This window comes from Lepidochelys kempii, chromosome 8, assembly GCF_965140265.1.
Source record: "Lepidochelys kempii isolate rLepKem1 chromosome 8, rLepKem1.hap2, whole genome shotgun sequence".
Taxonomy (NCBI): Eukaryota; Metazoa; Chordata; order Testudines; family Cheloniidae; genus Lepidochelys; species Lepidochelys kempii.
The window spans coordinates 79,396,295-79,415,863 of record NC_133263.1 but is presented as its reverse complement, the minus strand read 5'-3'; the positions used below and the strand labels follow the sequence as shown (position 1 = coordinate 79,415,863).

The window sequence follows — 19,569 nt, the reverse complement described above, 5'->3', positions numbered from 1 at the left end:
TTTAACACCTGGCCCTTTGAGTTAAGGGCTGAGAAACCTCACAATATACATGAGAGACCTCCAACATGTTCTCCATCAAAGCTAGAGAAGATCAGACTTGATGTTTCTTTTGCTGTTTCAAGTCTTTGTATTTTATAAGGAAGCTGAAAATAAAGAAGCGTGATGCTATCTGAAGTGGCTCACAACCGTGAGTGCTGATCTCAGGTCAGACTGTCAGAAAAAAAGGGCAGACTCTTCAAACTGGTGGTGTATCTATAATTAGATTTCACCAAGCCAGTAACATATGTGCATGCCTGGATCACTATATTAGTCTTCCCATGGAGTCACAAACAGTCCCCCTACCTTGCCACCCAGACAAACTGGACTTTATGATATTGGTCACGATACCAAATATCACATCATGTGAGGGGTTACTCCCAGCTCCAAAGGGCCAGTCACTTACCCAGGTCAAGTTGGTACTCCAGATCTCACCAAAGACAATGCTGAAGCCAATTTCTCTAATAAGCTAATTAAGGCCATGTCAACACTTACAAGCTCACAGCAGCACAGGTGTACCAATACAGCTGCGCTGCTGTAAGATCACTGGTGTAGCCACATTATGCCAATGAGAGAGAGCTCTCCTGTCAACTTAATAAAACTAACTCAATGCGCGACGGTTGCTATTTCAGCGGACGAGCATCTCCTGCCAACATAGTGCTGTACACATGAGCACTTATGCGGGAAAAAACTTACGTCACTCGGGGGCGGTGGTTTTTTCACACCCCCGAGTGACAAAAGTTTTGCCGACATAAGCGCTATTGTAGACATGGCCTAAAGGTTTATTCGCCAATAAAAAGAAATTAGAGTTATTGAGAGGTTAAAACAGGTTAAATACATTAATAGGTGAGTCCAAATTTGTAAGTCCAAAGTGATAGCAGAAATGTGGTAATCTGCAAGTGTTCTATAAATTTCTCGTGGTTACCCACAGTAATTCTGGGGATCTCAGTCCACTTGTTCAGTATTTCACCCTGTTAGAATTCAAAACACTTCAAAGATACAGGTAAGGTTGCCAGCTTTCTAATTGCACAAAACTGAACACCTTTGCCCCACCCCTGCCCTGCCCCCCCACTCGCTCCAACCCTCTGCCCTTCTTCTGTTGCTCGCTGTCCTCCACCCTCACTCACTTTCACTGGGCTAGGGCTGGGGTTTGGGAGCGGGAGGGGATGCTGTGTGCGGACTCCAGGAGGGGGCTCAGGGCTGGGGTTGGGGTGCAGGAGGAAGTGCAAAGAGTGAGCTCTGTGAGGTGGTTTGGGTGTGAGGGGGGGTTCTGACCTGGGGCAGGGGTTTAGGGTGCAGGGTCTGGGAGGGAATTAGGATGCGGAAGGGGATTCCAACTGGGGGCAGAGGGTTCAGGGTGCAGGGTCTAGCCCAGTGACGCTTACCTCAGGCGGCTCCCGGTCGATGGCGCAGCAGGGCTTAAGGCGGAGTCCCTGCCTGCCCTGGCTCTGTGCTGCTTCTGGAGGCAGCCGCCATGGCCGGCCAGTTCCCAGCCAATGGGAGCTGCAGAGGTGGCCCTTGGGATGGGGGTGGCGCACAGAGCTTTCCTGACCGCACCTGTGCCTAGGGGCTACAGTGACATGCCGGTCACTTCCAGGAGCTGCATGGAGCCAAGGCAGACGAGGAGCCTACCTTAGCCCCACTGCACCGCCAACCCTACTTTTAACGGCCTGGTCAGCAGTGCTGTCCGGAGCCACCAGGGTCGCTTTTCAACCGGGCGTTCCTATCAAAAAACAGACGCTTGACAACCCTAGATACAGGATCGATCCCTGGATCCATTCTTTTAGCATCTTTTCAGGAAAGGCAATCTGGCAGCCATATTCGTTTACAGCATGGGCTCTTCCTTTGTTGATTAAATGCAAACAGAGTCTGTGAATATCCATTGTCAAACAAAATGACCCATGCTTTGAAGTTAGCAATCTTTTACATTTCCAATGCGCCAATCTTGTGTGATGGATAAATGTAATGTAAACACATTGTGACAGCCAGAAACAATCCTTCATTAGTTTTCATCAAGTAAATTCCCATCTTAATACTAACACACAGTTTTGATCTAGGGTTAATTAAGTGCAGGGATATACATAATGTAATGCGATTGCATTCATCAGGTTACAAATAAGTGAAGACAATAACATTAACACTTTTTTTTATATCCACACACAAGTTAACTGTCCTATTCCTCCTTTGATATTCACACACAAGTGAATTGGTCTATGGCTTTAATTTGAGCTGGTCTGTCAGCGTCACAAGCACAATCCCATTTTCTTCCCTGAGAAGGCTCAAATTAGGGAAACGACAATTGGTTGGAAGTAGGAGAAGGATATTTTCACTGGGATGTACAGGGGTTAAATTGGCAGCCTAAGAAATCCAGCAGGTGTGTAATTTGTGCCACCTATTTTCCATTCCCGGGTTCTTGAGAGCCTCTCTTGCATAGGCAGCATGATTAGTAAAACAGATGGCACAAGATCTGAAACTGATGCAGACTTGGCAAGGTGTACAACCGATAAGTCCTATGATGTTTTATAGACTTGTTTCCTGACCTGTTGTTTATCACCAAGATCTGTATGGTCTGAGAGTCTGTACTGTGACCATGAATTCCACTGAGAGCATTGAGTTTAGGAAGCAGGGACATTTCTTTTGAGGGGCCTGTATAACCCTGAAATTCTCTCTTTCTGTCATTGGTATCATTTGGGGAAAGCTCAAAATCTGTTTGTTTCCTTTTAATTTTGTATATGTGGTTTGATTATACTTATTCCTTACTGCTTTGCTCTGAGACATACTTGGGATGTGTTGCTCTTTTGTGAATATCACTTTTAGTTTGTTTTCATTTACTAAGGCTTTCAAAGATTTTCAGCTATTGGACTCTGAAGAAAATAAAATGTATGATTATTAACATTTTAAAGGGCACATTTAAAATTGTGTATTTCTTTTCCCATGTGAAACTGGTCCATTGTAATGCAGACCAAATTGGATCCAATGGATCTCTCCACATACCAAGTAGTTTAAATCCCACGAAGTGGGAATCTGGAAAAAATCCTACATCTTTGGAAAGTGCTCAGAAAAATCATCTCAGCCAGGATCAGAAAGAATCTAATACACTTAGGTGGAGCCAGAAAGACAAAGGGACTCTTTCAGGTCATCATGTAAAACAGAGCATTGAACAAGCCAAGAACAATGAGACTCAGGAAAATTACATTCCCCCTGGAAAAAAAGGTATGATTAATTAAGTTGTCTACTCTTTAAGGGTGCTTTTTAGAAAGGGGGCATATAAAGCTAAACAAGAGTAAAAAAATCTCTAATTTCACTATGAAAACTGTTCAGACAATGTTATAAGAATGATTTGGAATCACAAAAACAAAGGAATCCAATTCTTTCCTTCACCTCACCCTGTTATGCCAAAGGCACAGTAAAATGCTCTTTAACTGCATCCACTGTTTTGAGACCCTTGCAATATGTATGCCCAGTTATGTAAATTAATGGAATTTCTGCATAAACTCTAAATTTTATTGTGGAGAAATAGTAGTTAAAAAGTTTGAAGCCAGTTTCTGTTATAAAAAACACTTTGACTTCCGCTTTCCTAATTTCCTCAAAATCTACCTGAAATTTTGCAGCCATTAATTTATGTTGGGGTAGAATTTTTCTGGAAAGTTTGAAGCAAAATGGAAAAGGCCTTTGGGAAATAAGGTTAAAAAAATGAGGTGAGCTTGTTTCTTGAACATTTTCTTGAATTTGTTTATCTCATCATAATTCCAAAATGGTTTGGTTTAGAAACTCTGAATTTGCTTTAATCTGTTAGCGTTTGAGATGAAGAGATTGGGAGGCAAACTTCCATGTTTTTCAGAATTTCTAGGTTAATTTCAAGACTAGGTTTTTTTTGACTGAACCAAAGTGTTCCCTTAAGGAATTAATAGATGTTTACAGTATTAATTTAAGTTTAAGAAAGTTTTCTTTCTCATCTGGAATTTATCATTTAACCAGATGTACTAGAACCTTCAGATGGTAAATGTAAACGTTTATTACAATCCGTAACTAAAATCCTGATTCCATTGAAGTCAACAGCAAATCTCCTATTGTCTTAAGTGAGGCCAGGATTTCATCCATAATTTTTACACCATATGCCTCCTACTGTACTGGTTAATATATGGCATGAAATATGAGTTTATGTCAAGGTCCAATTGTCCCATTTATCCTTCACATATATGTATTTCTTGTTCCCCATTTTACTGATATGATTTCCTCAACATTTTCAAACACAAGTTCCTAAAATTAAGCTCTTAAATCCATTGTACCTGCAATACCCAAAGAGTTCAATGTAGATGTTCAGCATCCCTGAAAATAAAAATATTTTATTCAGATGCCTTATAGATTTAGGAGCCTAAATTTAGACACCTGACTTTCAAAAATTTGACTTACAAATATAGTTTTGTGGGTACACTAATATCTTAATTTCCAGAGTGCATAGATGTTTCCTCATATACCTTGTCAAATACACAGTGAGATTTTTGTTATTTTTTGGGAATGTCATTTACAGAAAAGGTCTAAAGATCTAAAAGCTATGGGTGCTAATGGGTTCTGGATCAGGCCCAAATTACACACTCAGAACTCCCATTGACCTCAATAGAAGTTTTGCCTAAGAACTGAAAGATGGGACCCAAAATTTTTAACCTGTGATATCAAGGCTCATTATATAATACATAAATAAAGTGATTGAGCAATTAATCTGTAGACAGCTGCTTTATTGAGCTATTTTACACTTTAAAATGAAAGCCTTTTATGATTCTCCAAGAAAAAATTTTCAAAGATCTGCAGCTATGATTTATCCTGGCTGAGCCCTCCTTCATCCCTGACTACTGATACGGGAATACTTAAACATGCTCAGGTTTCAGAGTAACAGCCATGTTAGTATGTATTCACAAAAAGAAAAGGAGTACTTGTGGCACCTTAGAGACTAACCAAATGCTCAAATAAATTGGTTAGTCTCTAAGGTGCCACAAGTACTCCTTTTCTTATTGTAAGGAGAGTGGTCACTTTAGATAAGCTATTACCAACAGGAGAGTGGGTTTGTGTGTGTGTGTGGGGGGGGGGGGGGAACCTGGATTTGTGCTGGAAATGGCCCAGCTTGATTATCATACACATTGTAAGGAGAGTGATCACTTTAGATAAGCTATTACCAGCAGGAGAGTGGGGTGGGGGGAGGTATTTTTTCATGCTTTGTGTGTATAAAAACATCTTATGTATTTTCCACAGTATGCATCCGATGAAGTGAGCTGTAGCTCAGGAAAGCTTATGCTCAGATAAATTGGTTAGTCTCTAAGGTGCCACAAGTACTCCTTTTCTTTTTTCTTTAAACATGCTCAGTGGATTTTTGCATGAAAAGACTTTATTTCCATATGATAATTAGGAGCAATAAATTATTAAAATCCGTTATCAAGAATCTGAATTAGAATACGATAACGGGGAAAGTAATTTCATTCACTTCAGTTTTCATTTTTAACGATATCTACTGCAATTTACATTTAGCCATGCTCTTAGCACTCAGAAAAGGAAAATATTTCTACAGTCCTCCCACAAAGTAGAATTTGAATTTGCTTTTACAATATTAAAGTTTGACTCCTAAAACTGAGAATTGAACATTTTCTCTGATTAGACTAGAATGGAAATAGTACAAAGGTGTGGGTGGGATTAAAGCAAAAATAAAGCTAACAGTTATATGCCAGAATTGAAAATGTTTTTTTGAAAGAGATCTGTCAGCTACACATTTTTGTCTAAGACTGGATGGTTGCTGAGTACTGGAAGCCAATATTTATAGTAGTCTCTTCAGAATGGTCTACTACATTACTCTACTACCCGATTTAAAAGGAAATAATTGATTCAATGGGTATAGTTGGATGGTAAGTGACAACCGATGTAACGTTAGTAGCTTGCCTATGACCATCTTCTTGTCTTTCATTTCTGAAGAAGACATAGTTTAAAAAGTTCTAATTAATTCTTTGTTTAGCATCCATTCTGATTAAATTACAGTTTTAAATCACATTGTTAATACAACATTCAAAATCTGAATAAAAAGAATTTTTACAGTCAAATATAAAAACTTCACATTGTCCTACCTTAGCATTAGCTGATAAAACTTGTACTGAGAAACTACTAGATGCATTAATATTCCAAGTTTTCAAGTGCACCGGCACTATTAAATGTTAATTTAGGCAAACCCCTGGATGTCCAGCAATTTGGATTAGCACCCAGTGGTTTGGACACTTATCAAAGTTTTAGCCAAATTTCTGTTTTACACTGGAAAAAAAATGATGGTTCAGAGAATCCAATCCCTCTTAATGTTGCACATTTTCACGTGTTTTCAAAAACTCTAAGATTCTTTAATTATATAAAGATATAAGATTTTTTTTTTTTTAAAGGAGTGCGTCCTCTGAATCAATATTTTCATTTTGAACATTGGATCTTAATGTAATTGTCACTCATTTTTAATAACATTGCAAATATATAGATTTGATTTAGACAAAATCAGAATCTGCTTTTGAAGTCAGACACTGGAAGTGTAAATTACTGGATTATCTTTTTAACGATAAAAAATCAGGAAATGTTCAAAATCATTTTTGTATGCAGTGTAGTTGACAATTTCATTTTATTTTCCCTAAAGCAAAACAGTGAGCTTTCCAGTTTTTCTTAATGATGCTAACAAGACCTATTTTTAACTTAGTCCTTTTGATGGGCCATTAGTAAAGTCTAAAGGGACCCTTGAATATTGTATATGTTGCCTAAATATTCTGTACTTTGCTGTAGAAGAAATCCCTATAGTGGTGGGTGCAAATGTGGAAAATAGATGCAATCTAAAAGCTATCAGGATGGGAAGAAACACTACAGGGGATTCTGAAATTCCAGAATCATTGGAAGATGGAGACAAGGAATATTTGCACAATAAGAAAAGGTAATAATCGTGAGTGGTTATACTGACAAAACATTTCATTAATGGAAACTTCTTTAAATACTCTATTAAATGAAACCAAGGAGAAAAATATACACTTTAATTAAATTTAAGACAAATTTATGTTTTTTAAGTTAATTTTTACTTGGTACTTTTATCTTCAGTCCTCAGCCGTCTGGAATGGGAGAATCTGGGGCTGATAGTGGTATCAATCAGGATGATAAGGTATGTTTCAAAGATAAAGTGTTAGTGCTAGTATAAAGAAATAGATCCATTCCTCCCAGCAGGGAAATTCCCAACTTTGGTTCAGCTGGCTCAGGTTGCAAAGATGCACTCGCTATTCAAATGTAGGGTTCCGTATAACTGGAAACCGTTGAGTCTGCTCTGAAACAAATTTGCAAATGAAAAATATCAACAACTGCTTAAGCAATGAATGAACCCCTCAAAAGTAGGCATTAAAGTGACTAGCAGCTTGTTCCATTGAATAGAGAGTACATTTACTAGGTATTATAATATTTTTTAAATCTTAACTGATTTTGGTCCTGCTCATTACCAACCATAAATATAGATTTATTGACATTGGCTGCTTTTTAGTAATTAGTATCCATTTCCTACTGGCAATATCTTGAAGACCTCATTCAAGTACAAATGCCATTGAAGTGTAATATAAAAAACCACTTACGTTGAGACTTCTGAAAACAACAGGTATAGTATATCTATAAAGCTAAAATTAGAGCATCTTTGAAACAGTGCAGAAGACACATCTGAGGTCCTGAGTACCACTTAAACTCAGAAATTAGAGTTCAAGTGGGTTTAACTCGCACATGTGGGCCTTCTGTAGAGGCGTGACTTTTGATCGTTAGTTGAATTACTTTTGTAGAATCTTACTAAAGGAATTGGACAACACAAAGGCTGCTCTTATGACTTCTGCTATACTTAGAGTAGAGCTGGCTGAAAAAAATTGAAAATTTCAATATTTGACACACTTTTTAACAATTTTTCCCACTTTTTAATTTTCACACAGCTCTGCTTTACAGCAGTTGAAAGTTCTGGTTTTTTTAAAGGAAATGGTTGTTAGTTGTCAGAAGGAACCTCACACCAGCTGGATTGTCTGTGAAGAGTGACTTTTAGTACAAGTTATTTTTATACTATCATAAATTATACAGAGTGTGCGAATACATGTATTTACATTCTTTTTTTATTTTATTAATGATAAAATATAACCACACATAAATATATGTATCACTCAATAAGAAGAAAGCTACATAATAAAAAAGATTACCACAAATCTTTGATTTCAGTATATTTCTCAAGGATAGTGAAAGATTCATTACAGTATCAAAGGATATCTCTTAGAAATGTGTAAGAGAAATGGAAAGCTCATAAAAGTTATCTGAAATGTTAATGTTCAGCTTACTCTGAAATGTGATTTGATAAAATTGGCATTGTGGAGCTTCATGTTTTGTCTCAATGATTTCTATATAAAATGTTCTCTGTTTACAAGTCAAAAGATGTTTTTCTTTCAGCCCTAAAATTCAACCTGGATCTAAGAAAGAAGCTAGGTTCTTTTCTTCTCGTGCATTATCACCAGAAATTAAAGTTCTTTAGGCTAAATTCTGCCATCAGATTTACCTCTGCAACCCTACTTCTTTCTTTTGGTTTGCAGAGGTCTGACTGACTGGAGCTTAGTAAACATGTCTTTTGATGACACACAAAAAGAAAGCTTAGTCAAATTCAGACCTCCCATTCACCCATGCATTCTTTTTGGGCAGCACAGATTAAGGGGATGGCTGAGTTTGGCCCCTCATGCATATTAACTTGATTAGAAACGTTTCTCCAAATACAGTACAAGAATTCAAGGGTCAATATTATGCATTTTTATACTTTTCATTTGCCTCTAGACAGATAAGAATAACGTAACTCATCTTGAGTATTCAAGTCGATACATTTCTCCTCCTCCTCCACCGGCTCTTTCTATAAACAGAGCTCAAGTTCCCATATTTCAGACAGAGAGTAAGTATACGCTTCCAAGAAATTACAAGAAATTGAACCTTTATTCAAGATGTGAATGTTTATTTTAAAAGGTGAATTTATAAATGCAAAGTATTAGTTAGCCCTGGAGCACCCCTGGAGTCGGCGCTATGTACCAGATCACATCTGCCAGCTGAGATAGATGGGCGAATGCCTAGTCCATGAATCTCCCTGGAGCTCAGGCTTAGCACATGCCCCAAGACACTTAGGGGATTCTAACAGTGGAAACTTAGGCATCTATAGGATTAGGTGGCAGCTGAGCAGGGGTTCTGCAAATGCCCCTGGCATCTAAGTGTTGGACTTAGGTGCCTAAAAAGGAAGTTTGGTGCCTAAATCCCCTTTCTGAATCTAGCTTCTAGTACTAACTAACCATTTTGTTGCAGTATATTTAGCAAAATGCTTTCAGCAGGAAATAGCCCTCTTGAGTATCTGGCAACAGTTTTCAGCACATGTAATGTGTTTCTCATGCCTTCCCTTTTAAATATAGTTTTAGTGATGTATATGTATTTAATATGGACATTAGTTCTAATTCATTTATGCATTTATAAATATATATATAACCCTTGTGTGAAGCATTAAGTAGAGGCCAGTGTTAGAGATAGTTTATTGGACTGTGGGAATCCCTACTCTATGTTCCTGCAAGGAGACAAACTGAAAAAGTTGGGCATGCTTTATGATACATGCACTCACTGAGACATAACTATGGCTGGCCTTTCCCTCTTTTAGCATCCAGAACTTTACTAAGTGTAGGTTGTAATTTCTTTAGAAAGCAAGATGGTTGAACAACTGAAACAAATGAAGGCAGAAAGAAGGCACATGGAAAGAACTAGAGAGGAACTGGTTAAAAAAGTCAAAGGTTTGCTTGAACAAAATAAGCTGAGGAGATATCATGGTATGTTTTTCAATTGTATCATAACTGTGTGAAAGTAAATGTGAAACTTTTTATCTGCCTGTGTCTATGTAGTGTTATAGTATATGCTTAATTACAGAGATAGCAGCTGGAAAAAAATACCGCTCAAAAGGCTCATTTGTGTGACTAAGTATGGTAGAGAGGTCGAGGACTAAAATGTCTGCTCCCATTGATGCTCAGTGGTACTCCTATAAATATCTATGTCCCTAGATATTATGAACCATAGCACCGTTATGTTATCTGTAGAAGTACAGTATTCAGAAGGCATCCGTAAACCACATCATAGTGCCAAGCTCATGAGTTAAGCATTCCAAAGTGCTGTTTTTAGGAGTGATATATGAGGGCATGACAGAAAACTTGTCTGCTACAACCCATACAGTTATTAGCGGCACCCAGATACCCCTCTATTTTATTCCATGAAATAACTGGTGACAAACCTTATTTTTCTATAATAACAGATAAAGCCTATAGAAACAAAATGCATACAGAACATGAGCTTATCTGAAAACCAGATCTGCCTCTTTGGCATGGCCCATGCCTTCTTTTGTGCTTGTACATATAAAACATCTTAATTCTTTTCCCTTTCAATTGTTTAAATGATAAATTAATTCTCAAAACAAAAATATGGTAAGTACATTAGGGGAAAACAAGCAATGTAGTAATGCTCCATTTCATAGGTGTCAGGCAGAATGAAAAGAGCTCTGGACAAATCTATGGATTCTGTGAGAACCACACAGGGTACCTTACAGAGTCGCATGCATCTCTACAGCCATATGATGAGTGTCACTGCCCAGAATGGTTAAATATCACAGATACCTAACTGATCTATGGAGAAATATCAATATACAGTAATTATTGATATAGTGCAACCTACATTATACAAAAGTCTCAGTGGACAACTGAAAACTTCAACTCCTGTTGGGCTGGTTTCCCCCTATCATAGAGACAACAGGCCTCTGCAGGTTTGGTTGGTTTTTCATACTCGGGACTTCACGTTTCCAGTAGAGTCCTGCCATTCCATTTATCAACAGCCCCAGGAGTTTTCACCAAGTGCCTTGTGGTAGGCATTTTTAAGATTACAGAGTATTCATGTTTACCTTACCTCAAAGACTGGCTCATTTAAGGAACTTCTCCTTAGCAGGTCTCAGACAAACATCCATTACATCCTTGCATTCTTTGCCACGTCAAGGCTCAGGGTAAGCAAGAAGTCACCTGTAGTACCTTTCCAAAAGACAGAATTTGTAGGTGTGCAACAGCATACTTACTGCCCATCAACTGTGAAGTTGTGGCAGAGCTTATGAGTCAGTTACACAGCAATCCTCAGACAGCAGTACAGGAATGTCTAAGAATGCTATATTACATGCATTGTGCATGTTTGTCACTCCTCATGCGTTGTTGTATTCAAGACTGGTTGAAGTCCAGCTACCTATCAAGCAAACACCACATAGATATGGCCATGCAGATACCTCAGGAGGTCCTATTATCATGAGATCGGTGGAAGGATCCTATTCAAGTATGCAGAAGTGCTCAGTTTTCTTCTCCTCTATACACAGTAATGGTAGTAATGAATGCTTCCAACCTCAGATTGGGAGTGTACTTGAATCAACATAAGACACAGGGACTATGGTCAAGAGCAGAGGTGGGCAAACTATGGCCCATGAGCCACATCCAGTCCGCGGGACCCTCCGACCCGGCCCCTGAGCTCAGTGGCCCCTCCCCCACTCTTCCCCCTCCCGTGCAGCCTCAGCTCACGGCAAGGCTGGCACAGTGCTCTGGGCGGGGGCGGAGGGGGCAGGAGCTGCGAGCTCCTGGGGCAGCGCAGCTGCAGAGCCCTGGCCTGAGCCGGTGCTTGGAGCTGCATAGCAGTGCAGCTGTAGTGCCGCCAGCTACTGGTGCTCCAGGCAGCGCGGTAAGGGAGCGGGGGGGTTGGATAGAGGGCCGGGGCACTTGTGGGGGTGGTCAGGGGCCAGGGGTGTGGATGGGGGCGGGGCGGTCAGAGGGTGGGAAACGGGGGTTGAATGGGGGCAGGGGTCCCAGGAGGGCGGTCAGGAAGGAGAGGGGGGGATGGATGGGGCGATGGGGGGAAGTCAGGGGCAGGGGGTCTGGGGCAGTCAGGGGACGTGGATCGGGCAGGAGTCCCAAGGGGGCCATGAGGGAACAGGGGGATGGATGGCGTAGGAGTGCTGGGGAGGCCGTCAGGGGGCGAGAAGCAGGGTGGGGTCAGATAGCGGTCGGGGACAAGGCCAAGCCTGGCTGTTTGGGGAGGCACAGCCTTCCCTAACCGGCCCTCCATACAATTTTGGAAACCCAATGTGGCCCTCAGGCCCAAAAGTTTGCCCACCCCTGGTCAAGAGACAAGTCTCATCTTCACATAAATATCTTAGAACCCAGAGAAATTTGTTTACTGTATATGACATTCCAGTCTCTAATCCATGGTAAAACAATACAGGCAAGACAAACAGCTTGGCGATGTTTTACGTAAACAGACAAGGAGGAAGCATATCATTTCCGTTATGCCAGGAAGCTGTTAGCGAATGGAACTGGTGCAGCCGACATCAGATTACCCTGACAGCCATTCACCTCCCAGGATTAATATCCTAGCACGGTGTTTCCCAAACTTGGGACACCACTTGTTCAGGGAAAGCCTCTGGCGGGCCGCGCCGGTTTGTTTACCTGCCACATCCGCAGGTTCGGCAGATTGCAGCTCCCACTGGCCAGTTCAAACAAACCGGCTGGGGAAGGAGGAACACCCTCCCACATAGCTTTTTGCCCTACAGTTAGGGTATTCACCGGGGTTGGGGGAGACCCCCCACTCCAAGTACCCCTTCTACCTGAGGAAAAGAAGGGATTTGAACACGTCTGCTACTTCTCAGGTGGGGCATAGGACATTTTGGGGTGTGTGTTGGGGGGGGGGGCTCCCTCCGTTTCATTGAAGCAGGGGAACTGGATTTTTGGGTTTCCCATCTCCTTGATAAATGCACCGGCCACAAGCGTCAGTGTCATACTTTCTTTCTCACTGGTCCAATGCCGCTTTCATTATTTTTCCACAGTGGAATGTTTCAACAGGAGAAGCTGAGAAAACCCTCACATCGGTATAGTCTCTAGCCCAATGTTTAGGCCACCTTCTCCAACAAGTAGTAGATTCCCTATTCAAATCCCTTCTTTCAGTGCAGGTGAACTTCAAGGGGGTGTCTCCCATAAGCCAGGTAATCTAATGCCAATGGGGGGGTTGCACTCAAGAATGCCAAGCAGATGGAAGTGCTTCACTGAAGTCTGGACTTAGATGTGAAACTCTCTGAGAGAAGTGGGGCTTTGGCCATGTCCCACATCTTGGTAGCTCTCATTGGTTAGCTTAGGCAGGGAGCCACCTAGCATGTTGGGTTTTGTTAATCCCATTCTAAGGTCCCTATCTAGCCCCACTCATTGTATAGGCGCGTAGGTGCCTCACTCAGGCTTTGTGAATCCCAGTGATTTTCTAGGCACCTAAAAGGGGTGTGTGTGGCGGGGGGAAGGGGGTTGATGCTGACCACTGCCACACTTACACGCCTTTGTGAATCTAGCAGTCCATGAGTTGCATGTGCTCTGTGCGTGCGGGATTGGACTCTCTTGCCCAACAGTGTTTTTGGCTTGTGCCTGCCCCCTAAGTGCCCGGACACACACACCTTCACGGGGCATAAAAGGGTGGACAGGGAAGAACTACCTCTCAGATCTGTTGCCACTGTAGAATCCAGGTGTTACAGGCTCCCAGAGTACTGGCGAAGTAAGGGGAGGTCATGGAACACATAGACAACATCTCTCATAGAACCAGAGTTACTTTTTTGAGGGATTGTCTATATGTAGCACACAGGAGTGGCAAGTTGTATGGCCCTGTGGTGCCTGGGAGCCCGGCTCCACCAATGTTTGGGGCCAGGCCTCTCCCCCAGCCCCAATGCACCTCCCCCGAGTGTCCCTTGGCCCCCACTTGGTGCCCCCATGCACCTCCCCCAGCCCCCGAAGCATCCCTGCCTCTCCCCTGCAGCTCCACTCCGTGCTGCTGGCTCTGGGCATCAACTTCCACCGCAGGGTCCTAGTGCCCCCCGTTCATTAGTGGCAGGGCAGGCTGCCCTTACCTTGCCCTTCCGCCTCGGACCCTTCCCTTTTCCAGCAGGGGGCTCCCCCCGCCCGCAGTCACCGCTCCTGCCCCACGGTGGGCAAGGGGCAGCTCCAGCCCTCACCTGCAGTGAGGCACAGCAGGAGGGGAGGAGGCGCGCATGTGATGGCAGCACCACAGGGGAGACGAGGGGGCTTCCTGGACCTGAGAGGGGCTCTAGGAGCACGTGCAGTGGTGCAGGGTGTGTGTGTGTGCTTGGGGGAGGGGGGAATCCCCCAGAGCTCACTGCTGCTGGCGGGAAGAGGGCTGGGGGGGGGTCCTCCTCTCTGGCCCCAGCCCCAGGGCAGCCTGCCTGCACCCCAAACTCCTCATGCCCTGCCCCACCCCAGAGCCTGCACCCCCCCCCAGCCAGAGCCCTCACCGCCCCTCCCCTCCCCCCCGCACCGCTACGTGAGTCCTTGAGGAATGAGCCTTAATTTGAGCATGAGGTCCTAACTTAGTTAACTGATAGCATAATATAAAATAGTCTGAGCTTCATTTAGCTAATTGCTGGAAAGAAATGGCCTAGCTGCTCATTCTTTCAGCAAATGCTACAAATACTCTAGCTGTGCGTCTGACGGGCAGAGTTCTCCTTAACTAAAAAGAAAAGCTGTGCTATGGCCGGGGAGTAAAGGCTCTTCTGTTATCATTCCAAAGGGGTTTTAGGGAGAAAACAGGCATGTGAATACAGCAGTCCGGTTTACATGAAAATCTGAAACTACATTAGAAACAAATTTTGGCTGGGGTTTAAGGGAGACCGTATCCTTATCAAAACTAGTGTATGATGGCCCTGCCATGACTGCTTGCGGGTCTCCTACTCTACATGCCAGGGTAATTGCCACTAAGAAAGCTCTTTTCACAGAAAGGTAGTATAAAGAACATGATGCTAATGGTTCAAATGGCAGTTCCCATCAATCCAGCTGAAGCCACACTGCAATCTCAGGAGGGAGGTGGCCCCTATATAGGAGAGAATAGATGTATTAATTCTTTGACACTGTAGGATGTGACAATATACTGTGATAAGTGGAGATAGTGTACTCTTTTAATAGTGTATTCAGATCACTTTAATCCACATAGATAATTTTAAATCATGGGACTGAATGAGAGAGTTGATGTTGTTCTGCTCAAAGGGTGAATCTTTTCCATTTGGCGTAAGTGAGCTTTGTCAAGGCCTTTCTGCTGTGAATCAAGATGATCTGGACAGCTTTGGAACATGATTTCTCTGTATTAGTCAGGCAGCCAGCATCTACGCTTGTAAGGTACAGAGAAAGTGGGTCTGGCTGGAATGTCTTGGGAGATTATATCCAGATCCAGGGGTAATGTTATTGGAGATTATACTGAGAGTGTTAACAGGTCTGAGAACTATAACTACCTGCACCAAGAGGCTGCTAGCCATATCTATATGTCACCATCTTGTCTGAGCTTCCACACTGTCCTCAGAATTGGAGGGATCAGTGGATAGATATAAGTTAGCCCTTAAGTTAGCCCAGGAGATGAGCTGAGGAAAAGTGTCCAAAAGAGATCCTGGACTCAGACTCCCTTCTGGAATAAAAGGTATGGCATTTCTTGTTTGTCTCCATCACCAACAAGTCTATGGCTGGGTGATCTGATTTGTGAAAGATATGTGATTGACTGAATCCTTTACGGACTATTCATCATTAAAAGAAGAATGTCTGCTCACATGATCTGCTGGGACAGGAGCTGCTGCTGCAGCAGGGATAGTGTAGGGTCGGGCTTGTTCTCCAGCCAATTCCATCCTCCCCCCTGCCTCCCCTTTGCACCTGGCTGGGATTAGGGTTGCACGACTGGGGCAAAGAGTGCTGCTGTGGACGGTTAGTGCCCCCCCTTGGCATCAGTATATTGCACCCACTGAGGCAGGAGGCTACATCCACCTCTGAATTCTGCTCAGCAACTCTGGACCTGTGGAGTTCCCCAGCTCTGCATAACACATGCTCCTCATTGGGCTTCTCTTTAGCGCTGGACCTGCAGAATTAGCAAACTTGGCGCTCTTTTGTACATCTTAGTCATGCAGCACTGCAAAGCTCCACAGGACTGAAACTCTGGTCCTACAGCGTTCCTGCTGCAGCTTCAGAGAACAGATCTAGCCTTTAATTTTAGTTGGCTGGGGTCCAGCTAATGCTGGTTTGACTGAATAGTTAGTGTAAGGTTGAGTTTGGCTAAACATTCATTGATTTTTTAAAAAAAAATCTTACATTTTTCATACATGTATAAAGCACTGAAGTTGAAGCACACTACAGAAGGACTGTGTGCTGGTCATTATTAATTATTATTATTAATGTACTGTATATTAACCTGATGAAGAACAAACAGAGCGATTGTTGTCCTGTATAGCCCGTGATGCATGGAAAAAGAAATACTTTGAAACTAAGAAAGCTACCACTTCATTGGAGGACATTTTAAATAAACTGCGACAAGATTTAGAGCTTTACTACCAAAAGTTACTGTTGCAGCTGGAAGCCAGAGATATCAGGAAACGACCAAACAATTTAACACACATTGCAAACGCCAAGGTAATATCTTTTGTTCATATTTGTCAATTCCTTTCTCTCTTTCCATGAAATTTGGCTTCTGTTATAGAGTATAAATTGTAACAACAAATTTACCACCATAATCCAGAGATTCCAAATTTTACTAATTCTTTCTGAATGACATTATCTGTAAAACAGTCGTATGTCCTTCAGAGGTGAGCATAGCCCATCTAATTTAATCAGTGTACACCATTGACCAGGTTTGTTTTAGGGATTTTATATCTAAAAAAAGCTTAATTAGTTTAGAAAACCATTTACCAAGAATAGGAGCATTAGTCCATTTGCATAGTATAAGCCATTCTGTTTGCATAGGCCAAGTGTGGACCATCCCTGCTGATCTTATAAATTACTCTTTGTTTGCCCAGAGTGTTTCATGGAAGTAGTATACCCCCCTCTTCCATGAATGCTGGATGAATGCATGAGTGTGCATGGAAGAACACAGTTTACTTCTTTTCCATATGGTAACAACTTGTTTAGTTTTGTATAAACTAGTATATTTTTAACGTAACAGATTTTTCATGAATGAATTCTATGTATCACGGTTTGCATGCTGGTGTAAAGATGTTCCAAATGCTTTTGTACAATAGCACAGCCATAGCTCTGGGTGCACACTGGGCACAAATATCCTTTAGGAAGTATGCAATCTTTCTGCATGAACTTACTCTGTTGAAGAAGTAGGGAAATAGTAATCTCGGTCTAAATGCCTTTGGTGCACTTGCACTTTGAAAATTGTGGGTAGCTCTGAAACCCACATTAGCAGAAGGAATTGGTGAGAGTTAAGGGAAGAGTAAACTAAACTGGTCAGATAGACTGAGGAAAAGCTTCCTGACAGTGAAATCTCCTAAATAGTGGAATAATTTGTCAAGAGAAGTAGTGGAAGCCCCTTTGATAGTTAATCTGAAACTAGAGTAGGCAAAATAACAGAAAACCTACCGTGGCAAAGTATTTGTGGATGTTTTTATGTTCACATCTGAAAGCTGTAAGTGTAATTGTTATTAAGCATACTAATGTTCATGGACCAGCACGTGGCTCTCTGTCTGCCCTGCCAGTATTACAGAAGCATGTGCTGTCAGTTACTTCTGTTACTTCAACCTCACTTTAAGGGGATGTCTACACTGCACCCTTCTTTCATTGGTGCGTAGTGTACCTATATGCGTAAGCCCATAGCACAGCTGCCAGTAGCAGTGTAGATGGTGAGGCACAGCTCAGACAAGTAAAGGCATGCTTGAACAATGTGCCTATGTCCCTGCACACATACCCTAATGGCTCTCTACTCGCCCTAGCTCTGCCTCCACATCTACACTGCTAGTTTCAGTAGTGTAGTGTCCTGTTGCTTGCCCACTGCAGGAGCTTTTCCTCACCACAGGAAGAGACTCTGGCAGCAGGGAAAGGCTCGGGCAGGTTGAAAGACTCCAGCAGTGTTGAAAGGCTCTGGCAGGGGGCAGCCACCAGGGCTCAGGCAAAGGCTCTACCAGCTCCCTGCTGCTGGAGCCCTTCCCCCACCCCAGGGAAGACTCCAGTAACGCCCTGCCGGACTCTTTCTTTGCCACAGTGAAAGGCTCCAGCGGTGGAGAGCTGCTGAAGGTTTTCTCCACTGCCTACTCTCTGCTGGAGCCTTTCGTTAACACATGTAGCTACATACTGCAGTGTGGACCAACCTGTTTTTCACTGTGCCATGTACACTGCACACCACCTCCGGTGGCATGTAATGCAGATATAGCTGCTAGGATATAAAGAGGTTTTCAAAGGCCTAGACTAACACACACATCCCCTTCAGCTTCATTCACTTCAAGGAAGTAATGCTGATTTACAGCAGCTAAGGATCTGGCCCATACTTTTGAAAACTAAGCCATTTAATTTTTGAAAAATGACACTGCCATTGTAGAGGTGGTGTTCTGTTTAATCCACACTATTCAAGACTATAGCAGGTTGCCCTCAATGTCCTGACTGAGACAAAGTAATGGCATTCTATGGGTGAGATTGAGACATTCATATTTTTTTAAATCATAGACAGAGTCCAGTCGTGAAGACCAGTAGCAGAATAATGTGCTACTATACATCGCCCAAAGTAACAGGGATTGGGAAAATTGTGGGTGCCCCCTGCTCATCTGAAGGCAAGCAGGGCCTGGCTCTTGGAGGGAGCTTCCCTCCTTTTGAGAGAAGACTGCTACAATACAGGACATTTGAGGGCAGGAAGTCAAAAATGGAAGGAGGCTTGGAAGAAGAGTTTAGAGGATTACTGTCCCGGGGAGGGGGGGAATTATGGTCAATAACTGCAGCGGTAGAAAAAATATATAATATAGCAGAGCTGCATAAAAGCTTTTTGTTTATTCCCCATAGAACACCACAATCATCCAGATTACAACAGTGCAGCACGAAATTGATCAACTGAAGAGAAAGCTGGATAATACAAAAATGAAACTCATAATCGAAATTAAGGTAATCTGCATTTATTCTAGCCAACCTGGAAATTAAACAAATAGAGATTTTCTTCGCTATAAAATCTAGAGCCATAAAATATTTGAAATTTTTAAAAGTTAGGCAGTATTTGAGGAGATATTATGTTAAATGACCATCCTGCCTTACTCCACATCATGTAGTAATAAGCAGCATTCATAGTGTTTCCATTTTCCATGAACTGCATAAACTAAAGCCTTGTCTACACTGCACAGTTTTGTCAGCAAAACTCTACTGCTGTGCCAACAAAATAAAACCCCCTCGACAAGAGGCATAGAGCTTTTTGCGGCAAAGTTAAAACGACAAAGCATCAGTGTAGACACTGCTGTCTGTTATGTCACCATAACTGACCTCCCCCAGTATCCCACAATGTCCACCGTGACCGCTCTGCTCACTGTTTTGAACTCAGCTGCCTTGGCATGCAACCGCTCCCCTTTCAAAGCTCTGGGAAGTTCTGACAGCGGAGCATGCCGCTCTGCTCCAGCAGTAAAGAGCAAATCATTGCCATGGAATCCTGCTC

At 42.4% G+C, this 19,569-nt stretch overlaps 1 protein-coding gene across 1 annotated transcript in view; it reads left to right on the top strand.

The window, feature by feature from the left end:
• SPATA1 (spermatogenesis associated 1) overlaps positions 1–19,569 on the top strand; it is a 37,207-nt gene that overhangs the window by 15,954 nt on the left and 1,684 nt on the right. The window contains exons 7-13 of the mRNA XM_073357224.1: positions 2,998–3,249; positions 6,832–6,976; positions 7,138–7,198; positions 8,875–8,986; positions 9,771–9,896; positions 16,396–16,574; positions 18,933–19,031. Of these exons, the coding sequence (XP_073213325.1) occupies positions 2,998–3,249; positions 6,832–6,976; positions 7,138–7,198; positions 8,875–8,986; positions 9,771–9,896; positions 16,396–16,574; positions 18,933–19,031 (974 nt within the window). The remainder of the gene's footprint in view (positions 1–2,997; positions 3,250–6,831; positions 6,977–7,137; positions 7,199–8,874; positions 8,987–9,770; positions 9,897–16,395; positions 16,575–18,932; positions 19,032–19,569) is intronic.